The 12,018-nt window shown below is 36.8% G+C and overlaps 1 protein-coding gene across 3 annotated transcripts; it reads right to left on the bottom strand.

The window, feature by feature from the left end:
• Positions 1-148: 148 nt before the first annotated feature.
• On the bottom strand, positions 149-11,233 carry LOC132616475 (4-coumarate--CoA ligase-like 9). Of its 3 annotated transcripts, none has more exons than XM_060330887.1 (7): positions 10,492-11,233; positions 3,585-3,980; positions 2,154-2,343; positions 1,345-1,490; positions 1,190-1,257; positions 813-915; positions 149-426 (listed from the first exon to the last, which is right to left on the bottom strand). In XM_060330887.1, the coding sequence occupies exons 1-7, from the start codon at positions 11,104-11,106 to the stop codon at positions 307-309; spliced, it is 1,638 nt and encodes a 545-aa protein (XP_060186870.1). In that variant the 5' UTR covers positions 11,107-11,233; the 3' UTR covers positions 149-306. The 3 variants fall into 3 exon arrangements, with proteins under 3 accessions (XP_060186870.1, XP_060186869.1, XP_060186871.1); XM_060330886.1 differs by lacking the exon at positions 10,492-11,233 and adding an exon at positions 4,561-5,276; XM_060330888.1 differs by lacking the exons at positions 149-426; positions 813-915; positions 1,190-1,257; ... (1 more) ...; positions 2,154-2,343; positions 3,585-3,980 and adding exons at positions 6,179-6,397; positions 6,779-6,881; positions 7,156-7,223; ... (1 more) ...; positions 8,119-8,308; positions 9,548-9,937 and having other exon boundaries at positions 10,492-11,228.
• Positions 11,234-12,018: the final 785 nt, after the last annotated feature.

Genomic DNA, 12,018 nt, shown 5'->3' with positions numbered 1-12,018 from the left:
TGGGCAGTTTTCAGTCTTCTAATGTTGGGTTAAGGCATAAATGATCATGGTATTTTACACTGGTATATAAGGAATTGATTTAGCTGAAGGTGGATATTTACTACCCTTGCACAAATGCAGCGAACTCCGTAGTTGCTACATTAAAACCTTTTCTTGCATGAAAGTAGAACCATCGATTACTATTTAATGTTCTTTTGCCAACATGCTGCTCATAAATCGTATGAAACAATTCATCTTTGAATTGGAGAATCCAGCACTGCAGCATTGAACTAATGTACAAGCAAAAACATTTGAAAGGACCTTGGATTACAACTTGGATCCTGGTAAATGATTCCTTTTTAATTCTTTTCTCAATATCTTCCCGGAGGGGTTTTTGGGTATTGACCTAACAAATGCCACACGCCTTATCTTCTTATATGGAGCAACCTGCAACAAAATTTATGGACAATTTATCACTCAGTAGATATAGCAAGCTGTGGACAAGCACACCAAAAAATTTGTTAATTAGTTTAACAGTCTACTTTTATCCCATGAGTCTTTCATACATGAGATTTCAGAGCTAAAATGTTAGTTCTCTCTGTTTCAATATGAGTATCTTACATTCCTTTTTAGTCTGTTTAAAAAAGAACGTGTCTTGTTTAAGGTAATTCCGACATTCTAAGTGGCTTGTTTAGGATCATGAGATTCAAACAACTCAATGTCATGTTAAACTAAAACACTTAAATTGAAACAGAGGAGTAGATATTTTTATGACGGAGAACGGGAAACGGGGACAAGAGTAATAGCTTGAAGCAAATAGTCAAAGGAAGCACCTGTTTTGAAATAAAATCAATTACATGTTCTTTGTCAAGAGCGCTTTGGGGGCGTCTTACAACAAACGCCATGGGCAATTGACCAGCTTCTTCATCAGGATATCTGTCAAATTTGTTTATAAGATTCATCAACATTCATTTCTAGCAGTATACATTCAAAGTATCATCTTTTCAAATATTAGACCATTTTTATGTCTTAACTCTAGTTTGTCTATAAGATGTAGTGGATGTAGCCTTAGAACTACGGATTCAATTGAACCCAGTACTTTTTACACGAGACATAGATATACATGTAAAAACAGCAAAACTTAAATAAATATTAGATTCTGAACCATAATTCTGAAGGTATACAAGAGAACAGAAACGCAAAATCTTACGGTATGACAGCAGCATCTACTATTTCTGGGTGAGACTGAAGAAGTTGTTCTAGTTCAACAGGAGCAACCTGAAAATCAAGAATGAATAAGTAGGGATTTTCCAATATAAGATGCATAAGAACTAAAAGGTTACAAAATGAAGCTAGAAATGGAACCTGGTATCCTTTATATTTAATTAGCTCCTTCAGCCTGTCTACAACAAAAAGGTAACCATGGTGATCAATATAACAAAGATCACCAGTCCTCAACCACCCACCCGACACCAGAGTTTCAGAGGTTGCCTTTGAATCACACACGTAACCTAGACAAGATATCACAACATTATTTGATTATTTAGTAGAAAACGAAAGAAAAAATGACAAAATGAGTCTGTCATGTTTGGTATTACATGTAAAATAGTCGTTTAAATATGCAACTGAGCAGCTTTAGTCCCATATGTATACTAAAGTTGGGCACTTTTGGTCTCTGTTATATCTCAAACATACGACATTATCTCAGATGGAACGAACTAATCCCGATCTATTTTTCCCAATTTGTACCTTTAAACTTCAGCGTTTCAACAGAAACCGGGCTATTGAGGTTCGAAGGAGACGTTAATGTTTATTCATTCGCTAATTCATCATATTGAGGGTAGAAGGAAGCTCATGGTAGGTTCAACGGGCTTGAATAGGTTTTTTTTTCCAGAGGTGCAAACTAAGGAAAATGAATTAGAGAGAGATCCATCCCTATTATCTCTTCAGTTATTTAAACAGCTCGCGTGTTTCTCACGAGCTAATTCTATCAAAGATTACTATCGCCTTGCATTTTAAATACAACAGAGACCAAAACTACTGAGTTTTAGTAAATATGAAGGACCAAAACTACTCAGGTGCATATTTGGAAAACTATTTCAGGGCCCTCTTCCCCGATTAATTGCAGCGGAGGTTTCTGCTAAATAGCGTTCAGTTCTTATAATTGAAGTTACCTTGCATAATGGTTGGACCTTTAATCCAGAGCTCTCCTTGCTCACCAGGACGCAGAGCAATCCCAGTGTCTGGATCTACAATTTTTGCTTCAGCATTTGCCAGTAGCCTTCCCACTGAACCCCGATGAAGCATTTCTTCAGTAGTCGCAGCTCGAAATGCTGCCCCGGTTGTCTCAGTTAGTCCATAACCCTCAAATTAAAAACTCAAGTTCAGTTACATGCTCGAAAAATCAATTCCTCAGCTTAGCCAGAAACTGGTCTACATCAATCAACTAAGTATCGAGTAGTTCGCCCCGGACTTCAGTACAGCAGTTAAGTACACAGTTAGTGATCGTGAAGTGTGGATTAGATGCACATCACGAGTTCGAGCTATGCTGCGGACATAAAAACTTGATGTTTAAGAGAAGAAGGATATGGGACGAGTTCATTGTCCACAAATTTTCGAAACGTGCATCACTGACTCCCACGAGTTTTTCGTCTATTAACAACGATATATCAACTACCCCTCAAAGCTACACTAGTTAAGGTTTACATATGAATCATCAGTGCTACACTATATGAATCTCTGTATCATTTGTGCCTCTTCATTGTCATTTCATTCAATACTAAATAATTCATCTTTGAAAACAAAGCAGAGTTGTTTGCTATTAGACGCAGACCACAAGTTTGAGCTCCGCTGCGGACAAAAAAACTTGATGTTTAGTGAAGAAGGGTAAAAAGAAGAGTTCATTAATATAGAATCGTGCGACACTAGCTCCTGAACCGTGTATCACTGGCTCTCAGGAATTTCTCGGCTATTCCTTAGCTTAGCCAGAAACTGGTTTACATCAATCAATTAAATATCAAGTGGTCCACCTCAGGCCTTTGGTCTAGTGCTAATGACGCAGCTAGTGATTTGTATTAGACCCATTTCACGGAATCCTAACTGTGCGGGCTGATAAAAAGAAGTCGTATTTAAGTGGAGAAGAACAAAAGAAACGAGTTCATTAGCCACCAAGTTTTGCTCCGTGGGTCACTGGGTCTCAGAAATTTCTCAACTACTAAAAAGTTATCGACTTCCCCCCAGTGCTCCCACTAGTTATGGCTACATATGTGATATGAATCATCAGTGATACACTAATGAATCCTCTGTCATTCCCTCATTTGTACCTATTCATGTCATTTCAATTCAACACTAAGAACTTCATCTTTTATACTCCTACATTGAAGTTCTCTAAGAGTTTCACATATATAAGCTCAAGCGTGTGGTTTAGTGGTCAATGAAATAGGTTAAGAACAATAAAGTCTCAAGTTCAAAACTCAAGCGAATGCAAAAAAACATGAGGTCCATCTATCCAATCCTCAGTGGACATAATTACTCGATAACTATGCTAACAGGGGTAGCAGGTACCCCATGAAATTAATACAGTCACCAAAAATGAATTTACTTACTTGCAATAATATGACATTGGGAAACTTGTCTGCAAATGCTTGCATTACATCTTTCCCAAGTGGCGCGCCGCCGCTGCGAACTGCTTCCAATGAACTCAAATCATAGCCATGTGTAACACTTCCTTTAGCCATCGCCACCACCACTGGTGGAGCCACCACTAACTGAGTCACCTTAAAATCCTCAACCGCCTCCAACATTTTCTTCAAATCAAATCTCTCCATCACCACTACAGTCTCCGTCAAAGCTACTGATTTCAAAACGTAGTGGAAACCAAACACATGAAATAACGGCACCGTATACAACATCACCGCAGGTGACATCCTCTCCCTTCTCTGAGCATGATAATTCGCAATACTCGCTACAAAATTCCGGTGATTCGCCTTCACTCCCTTCACCTGTTGGAAAATATGAATAATAAACACAGTATTAGAGGCTTGAAACACGTACAAAACGCTTTTCTAAAAATGATATTTTCTATCTCTCCTCGCGAGATGCCGAGATTGCTATGGAATTGTACACAAATAGTTTTTAGTATATATGACAAGCCTATGAATTTTTGAAGAAATTCTATTGGAAAGTTACATTGAATTTATATTTATAGACAAAACATTTAATAATCAACACACCCTTTCATTGAACTTTTAAATTTAAAATATTACTTCATCTGTTCCAATTTAACTGTCCTACTTTTCTTTTTGGTCTGTCCCTTAAAGTGTTTTGCTATTCATTTAGTAAGTTTACAATTCAAGCATTCTACATAGCAAGTTTATAACCACAAGATTCCAGGAACATTTCAGTACATTCCCTACATTGTTAATTTATAAGTTAAACTTCGTGTATAGTCAAACTAAGACACTTAAATTAGGCCGGAGGGAATAATAACCAACACAACCTTTTAATAAAAGACACCTCCTTTCATTTAAATTTAAAATATTACTAGTATATTTAAACAATGTAGTAATTTTCTAACATTACCTCCCCTGTAGTCCCCGATGAATACATAATCGCCGCTAAATCCGATTGATTCACTTCCACATGTTCAAATTCCACTCCCTTATTCATCATCATCATCGATTCGAACTCCGGTGAATCAATCAGAACCGTTGGATACTTCAATGTCGGAACCTTCTGGAAGTTTCTCGAAGTAGCAAACGCAATTACAGGTTTCGTTAACTTAATTTGCCTCAAAAGCTCAGATTCTGTACTTAAAGGATTAGCAGGTGAGATAACAACACCAAGCAAGAGAAGCGAAAAGTAGAGAACCGGAACGTGAGTTGAATTAGGAGAGAGGATAAATGCCACGTCATTTTTGGAAAGACGGAGTTTGTTTTGAAGCGAACAGGCTAAGGAATGCACACGTTGTCGGAAATCAGAGAAAGTGATGACGTGGCCTGTGGAAGAGTCGATAAAGGCAGTGGATTCGGGCCATGGGGACGTGTTTTGTTGGAGGGAAAGTGCGAAGTAAGCAACTGAAAGAGGTGAAGATTCTAGAGGAAGTTGGAGAGGTTGTCGGAGACTCTGGAATGTTTTTGTTTTTGAACAGAATCCGCTGTTTGGATCGATTAAGGATGATGAATTTGAGGTGTCCATGTGAGGAAAGTAGTAGTTGTGTTGTGGGTAGCTTCGGCGATTACACGGCAGAGATTCCAACTAAATTAGTGGTCGTTACAGTTTCGTGTCCAATATTTCAATTGCATGTTTGTGGGCGGTAAAATCATATATTGGTGTAATAGTATATTTGTGGTTCCTCAATTTTGCTAAATTTCAATTTTAGTCATTTTAATATCTAATCAAGTATATTCCCTCCATTTTAAAATAAGTGGTGTTTTTACCTTTTTCTTTTTGTTAAAAAAATAAATGGTCTTTCACATGATCAAGAAGACATTAATGATGTTCTTCGAATTTTACACTTATTTAAATAAATGAAGTTTTATATAACCAAAAAATACTAAAAATTTATATTTTTTTTCAAGATATTTATTAAATATAAGTTACTGAAAAAACATCTTACTTTTTAAAATTAGTAGTTTTCTTAATGAGTATGTCAAGCTAAAAACACCACTTATTTTGAAATGGAGGGAGTATTGTAAATCACAATAGTTAGCAATTCAAAATATTTAGAAAGGTATTTGCACGATTGCCTTTATTCAGGGGTGGTCTTTAATTTTTGCCCGTCAAATTGTTAGTCTTTAATTTTTTATCTTCGCCTAAAATACCTCGAGATTCTGGGTTCGAATCCCGACTCAGTAAAAAGGCAATTTCGTAGCAAAATTAAGCCTATTCGGCAAATTTAGGCCTTAAAGGCATAAATAAATCTGCCTTTAAGGCAGAATTCTGAGTTGCTCTATGTTTTTCTTGAAAAAAGACAGTTTTCAGTCTTCTAATGTTGGGCAGTTTTCAGTCTTCTAATGTTGGGTTAAGGCATAAATGATCATGGTATTTTACACTGGTATATAAGGAAATGATTTAGCTGAAGGTGGATATTTACTACCCTTGCACAAATGCAGCGAACTCCATGGTTGCTACATTAAAACCTTTTCTTGCATGAAAGTAGAACCATCGATTACTATTTAATGTTCTTTTGCACACATGCTGCTCATAAATCATATGAAACAATTCATCTTTGAATTGGAGAATCCTGCACTGCAGGCATTGAACCATGTACAAGCAAAAACATTTGAAAGGACCTTGATTACAACTTGGATCCTGGTAAATGACTCTTTTTTAATTCTTTTCTCAATATCTTCCCGGATGGGTTTTTGGGTATTGAGCTAACAAATGCCACACGCCTTATCTTCTTATATGGAGCAACCTGCAACAAAATTTATGGACAATTTATGTCACTCAGTAGATATAGCAAGCTGTGGACAAGCACACCCAAAAATTTGTTAATTAGTTTAACAGTCTACTTTTATCCCATGAGTCTTTCATACATGAGATTTCAGAGCTAAAATGTTAGTTCTCTCTGTTTCAATATGAGTATCTTACATTAGTCTGTTTAAAAAAGAACGTGTCTTGTTTAAGGTAATTCCGACATTCTAAGTGGCTTGTTTAGGATCATGAGATTCAAACAATTCAATGCCATGTTAAACTAAAACACTTAAATTGAAACAGAGGAGTAGATATTTTTATGACGGAGAACGGGAAACGGGGACAAGAGTAATAGCTTGAAGCAAATAGTCAAAGGAAGCACCTGTTTTGAAATAAAATCAATTACTTGTTCTTTGTCAAGAGCGCTTTGGGGACGTCTTACAACAAACGCCATGGGCAATTGACCAGCTTCTTCATCAGGATATCTGTCAAATTTGTTTATAAGATTCATCAACATTCATTTCTAGCAGTATACATTCAAAGCATCATCTTTTCAAATAGTAGACCATTTTTATGTCTTAACTCTAGTTTGTCTATAAGATGTAGTGGATGTAGCCTTAGAACTACGGATTCAATTGAACCCAGTACTTTTTACACGAGACGTAGATATACATGTAAAAACAGCAAAACTTAAACAAATATTAGATTCTGAACCATAATTCTGAAGGTATACAAGAGAACAGAAACGCAAAATCTTACGGTATGACAGCAGCATCTACTATTTCTGGGTGAGACTGAAGAAGTTGTTCTAGTTCAGCAGGAGCAACCTGAAAATCAAGAATGAACAAGTAGGGATTTTCCAATATAAGATGCATAAGAACTTAAAGGTTACAAAATGAAGCTAGGAATGGAACCTGGTATCCTTTATATTTAATCAGCTCCTTCAGCCTGTCTACAACAAAAAGGTAACCATGGTGATCAATATAACAAAGATCACCAGTCCTCAACCACCCACCCGACACCAGAGTTTCAGAGGTTGCCTTTGAATCACACACGTAACCTAGACAAGATATCACAACATTATTTGATTATTTAGTAGAAAACTAAAGAAAAAATGACAAAAGGAGTCTGTCATGTTTGGTATTACATGTAAAATAGTCGTTTAAATATGCAACTGAGCAGCTTTAGTCCCATATGTATACTAAAGTTGGGCACTTTTGGTCTCTGTTATATCTCAAACATACAACATTATCTCAGATGGAACGAACTAATCCCGATCTATTTTTCCCAATTTGTACCTTTAAACTTCAGCGTTTCAACAGAAACCGGGCTATTGAGGTTCGAAGGAGACGTTAATGTTTATTCATTCGCTAATTCATCATATTGAGGGTAGAAGGAAGCTCATGGTAGGTTCAACGGGCTTGAATAGGTTTTTTTTTCCAGAGGTGCAAACTAAGGAAAATGAATTAGAGAGAGATCCATCCCTATTATCTCTTCAGTTATTTAAACAGCTCGCGTGTTTCTCACGAGCTAATTCTATCAAAGATTACTATCGCCTTGCATTTTAAATACAACAGAGACCAAAACTACTGAGTTTTAGTAAATATGAAGGACCAAAACTACTCAGGTGCATATTTGGAAAATTATTTCAGGGCCCTCTTCCCGATTAATTGCAGCGGAGGTTTCTGCTAAATAGCGTTCAGTTCTTATAATTGAAGTTACCTTGCATAATGGTTGGACCTTTAATCCAGAGCTCTCCTTGCTCACCAGGACGCAGAGCAATCCCAGTGTCTGGATCTACAATTTTTGCTTCAGCATTTGCCAGTAGCCTTCCCACTGAACCCCGATGAAGCATTTCTTCAGTAGTCGCAGCTCGAAATGCTGCCCCGGTTGTCTCAGTTAGTCCATAACCCTCAAATTAAAAACTCAAGTTCAGTTACATGCTCGAAAAATCAATTCCTTAGCTTAGCCAGAAACTGGTCTACATCAATCAACTAAGTATCGAGTAGTCCGCCCCGGACTTCAGTACAGCAGTTAAGTACACAGTTAGTGATCGTGAAGTGTGGATTAGATGCACATCACGAGTTCGAGCTATGCTGCGGACATAAAAACCTGATGTTTAAGAGAAGAAGGATATGGGACGAGTTCATTGTCCACAAATTTTCGAAACGTGCATCACTGACTCCCACGAGTTTTTCGTCTATTAACAACGATATATCAACTACCCCTCAAAGCTACACTAGTTAAGGTTTACATATGAATCATCAGTGCTACACTATATGAATCTCTGTATCATTTGTGCCTCTTCATTGTCATTTCATTCAATACTAAATAATTCATCTTTGAAAACAAAGCAGAGTTGTTTGCTATTAGACGCAGACCACAAGTTTGAGCTCCGCTGCGGACAAAAAAACTTGATGTTTAGTGAAGAAGGGTAAAAAGAAGAGTTCATTAATATAGAATCGTGCGACACTAGCTCCTGAACCGTGTATCACTGGCTCTCAGGAATTTCTCGGCTATTCCTTAGCTTAGCCAGAAACTGGTTTACATCAATCAATTAAATATCAAGTGGTCCACCTCAGGCCTTTGGTCTAGTGCTAATGACGCAGCTAGTGATTTGTATTAGACCCATTTCACGGAATCCTAACTGTGCGGGCTGATAAAAAGAAGTCGTATTTAAGTGGAGAAGAACAAAAGAAACGAGTTCATTAGCCAACAAGTTTTGCTCCGTGGGTCACTGGGTCTCAGAAATTTCTCAACTACTAAAAAGTTATCGACTTCCCCCCAGTGCTCCCACTAGTTATGGCTACATATGTGATATGAATCATCAGTGATATACTAATGAATCATCTGTCATTCACTCATTTGTGCCTATTCATGTCATTTCAATTCAACACTAAGAACTTCATCTTTTATACTCCTACATTGAAGTTCTCTAAGAATTTCACATATATAAGCTCAAGCGTGTGGTTTAGTGGTCAATGAAGTAGGTTAAGAACAATAAAGTCTCAAGTTCAAATCTCAAGCGGAGGTAAAAACACTAGGTCCATCTATCCAATCCTCAGTGGACATAGTTACTCGATACCTATGCTAACAGGGGTAGCAGGTACCCCGTGAAATTAATCCGGTCACCCAAAATGAATTTACTTACTTGAACTAATATGACATTGGGAAACTTGTCTGCAAATGCTTGCATTACATCTTTCCCAAGTGGCGCGCCGCCGCTGCCAACTGCTTCCAATGAACTCAAATCATAGCCATGTGTAACACTTCCTTTAGCCATCGCCACCACCACCGGTGGAGCCACCACCAACTGAGTCACCCTAAAATCCTCAACCGCCTTCAACATTTTCTTCAAATCAAATCTCTCCATCACCACTACAGTCTCCGTCAAAGCTACTGATTTCAAAACGTAGTGGAAACCAAACACATGAAATAACGGCACCGTATACAACATCACCGCAGGTGACATCCTCTCCCTTCTCTGAGCATGATAATTCGCAATACTCACTACAAAATTCCGGTGATTCGCCTTCACTCCCTTCACCCGTTGGAAAATATGAATAATAAACACAGTATTAGAGGCTTGAAACACGTACAAAACGCTTTTCTAAAAATGATATTTTCTATCTCTCCTCGCGAGATGCCGAGATTGCTATGGAATTGTACACAAATAGTTTTTAGTATATATGACAAGCCTATGAATTTTTGAAGAAATTCTATTGGAAAGTTACATTGAATTTATATTTATAGACAAAACATTTAATAATCAACACACCCTTTCATTGAACTTTTAAATTTAAAATATTACTTCATATGTTCCAATTTAACTGTCCTACTTTTCTTTTTGGTCTGTCCCTTAAAGTGTTTCTTTATTCGTTTAGTAAGTTTACAATTCAAGCATCCTATATAGCAAGTTTATAACCACAAGATTCCAAGGACATTTCAGTACATTCCCTACATTGTTAATTTATAGTCAAACTAAGACACTTAAATTAGGCATCAACACACCCTTTTAATAAAAGACACCTCCTTTCATTTAAATTTAAAATATTACTAGTATATTTAAACAATGTAGTAATTTTCTAACATTACCTCCCCTGTAGTCCCCGATGAATACATAATCGCCGCTAAATCCGATTGATTCACTTCCACATATTCAAATTCCACTCCCTTATTCATCATCATCATCGATTCGAACTCCGGTGAATCAATCAGAACCGTTGGATACTTCAATGTCGGAACCTTCTGGAAGTTTCTCGAAGTAGCAAACGCAATTACAGGTTTCGTTAACTTAATTTGCCTCAAAAGCTCAGATTCTGTACTTAAAGGATTAGCAGGTGAGATAACAACACCAAGCAAGAGAAGCGAAAAGTAGAGAACCGGAACGTGAGTTGAATTAGGAGAGAGGATAAATGCCACGTCATTTTTGGAAAGACGGAGTTTGTTTTGAAGCGAACAGGCTAAGGAATGCACAAAATGTCGGAAATCAGAGAAAGTGATGACGTGGCCTGTGGATGAGTCGATAAAGGCTGTGGATTCGGGCCATGGGGACGTGTTTTGTTGGAGGGAAAGTGCGAAGTAAGCAACTGAAAGAGGTGAAGATTCTAGAGGAAGTTGGAGAGGTTGTCGGAGACTCTGGAATGTTTTTGTTTTTGAACAGAATCCGCTGTTTGTGTCGATTGATGACGATGAATTTGAGCTGTCCATTAGTGGTGTTGTGGCAGCTCCGGTTATTACACGGCGGAGATTCCCAACTAAATTTGTGGTCGGTGTGTCCGCTATTTCATTTTGGCTTACTGCATACGCCACTTGACTTATTCCTTTTTCTTTTATTTTGGCATCTCATTTAAATATTATTCCTATTGAACTTTAATTTTTATTGGAAGCAAAAATTATTTCATTGGTCCTCAAATGGATTTATTAAACCTCCTAAATCTGATTTTTATTAGAAGCAAAAATTAAATTAAAGAAATTGAAGATAGAGTAATATTTTAGACATGTGATAAGTTATTCTTTAGATGATGGATGTATTGGTTTCTGCTCTTTCACTGTCAGCTTAATTAAGAGTTATTCTTTTTTCCCTCTCAATTGCTGTTAATGTTAGCTAAAGGTGACATAATTAAATTAGAATATATGTTAGCATGTTATTTACATTAAAGGTGGAATACTATGTAAATCGAATTGTGTTTGATAGACACACTTGATGACGAGTTCAGGGGTTTAATAAAAATAACACTTAGTTGAGGTATTAAAAAAATGGATAGATTTAGGAAGTCGCATATGCATCAAGCCTTTCAATTACTTGTGGGAGGTAATAATCATATATTGGTTTAATAGTATATTGGACAAAGGTGCAAATATGCCCCTCAACTTTATGTTTTAGAGCAAATATATTCCTTGTTACCTGTTATAAAATGATGTATATACCCCTGCCGTTACACAAATGGTGCAAATATACCTTTTCGTTGACGGATTATTTTTTAAGAAAAAAAATCATTTAGCTTAATTTTTAATGAAAAAATTGTCACGTGGATTTTAAAAAAAGTCTACCCTTTTTTTGAGTATATATATTTTTCTAAAGCCACATGGTAATTTTTTTTTACTGATGTATCGGGTCTG

Source organism: Lycium barbarum, chromosome 11 (genome assembly GCF_019175385.1).
Source record: "Lycium barbarum isolate Lr01 chromosome 11, ASM1917538v2, whole genome shotgun sequence".
Classification (NCBI taxonomy): Eukaryota; Viridiplantae; Streptophyta; class Magnoliopsida; order Solanales; family Solanaceae; genus Lycium; species Lycium barbarum.
Note: the sequence above shows the minus strand (reverse complement) of the source record. Positions and strands in the feature narration are given on the sequence as shown.

Excerpts from the sequence above, each read along its gene's own strand:
- LOC132616475 (XM_060330887.1), bottom strand. The coding sequence starts at position 11,106 with ATGGACAGCTCAAATTCATCGTCATCAATCGACACAAACAGCGGATTC. Across the intron at positions 1,258-1,344 it reads TTAAATATAAAGGATACCAG|GTTGCTCCTGTTGAACTAGA; the intron begins GTTCCATTTCTA and ends CTTGATTTTCAG. Across the intron at positions 427-812 it reads TTGATTTTATTTCAAAACAG|GTTGCTCCATATAAGAAGAT; the intron begins GTGCTTCCTTTG and ends ATTTTGTTGCAG.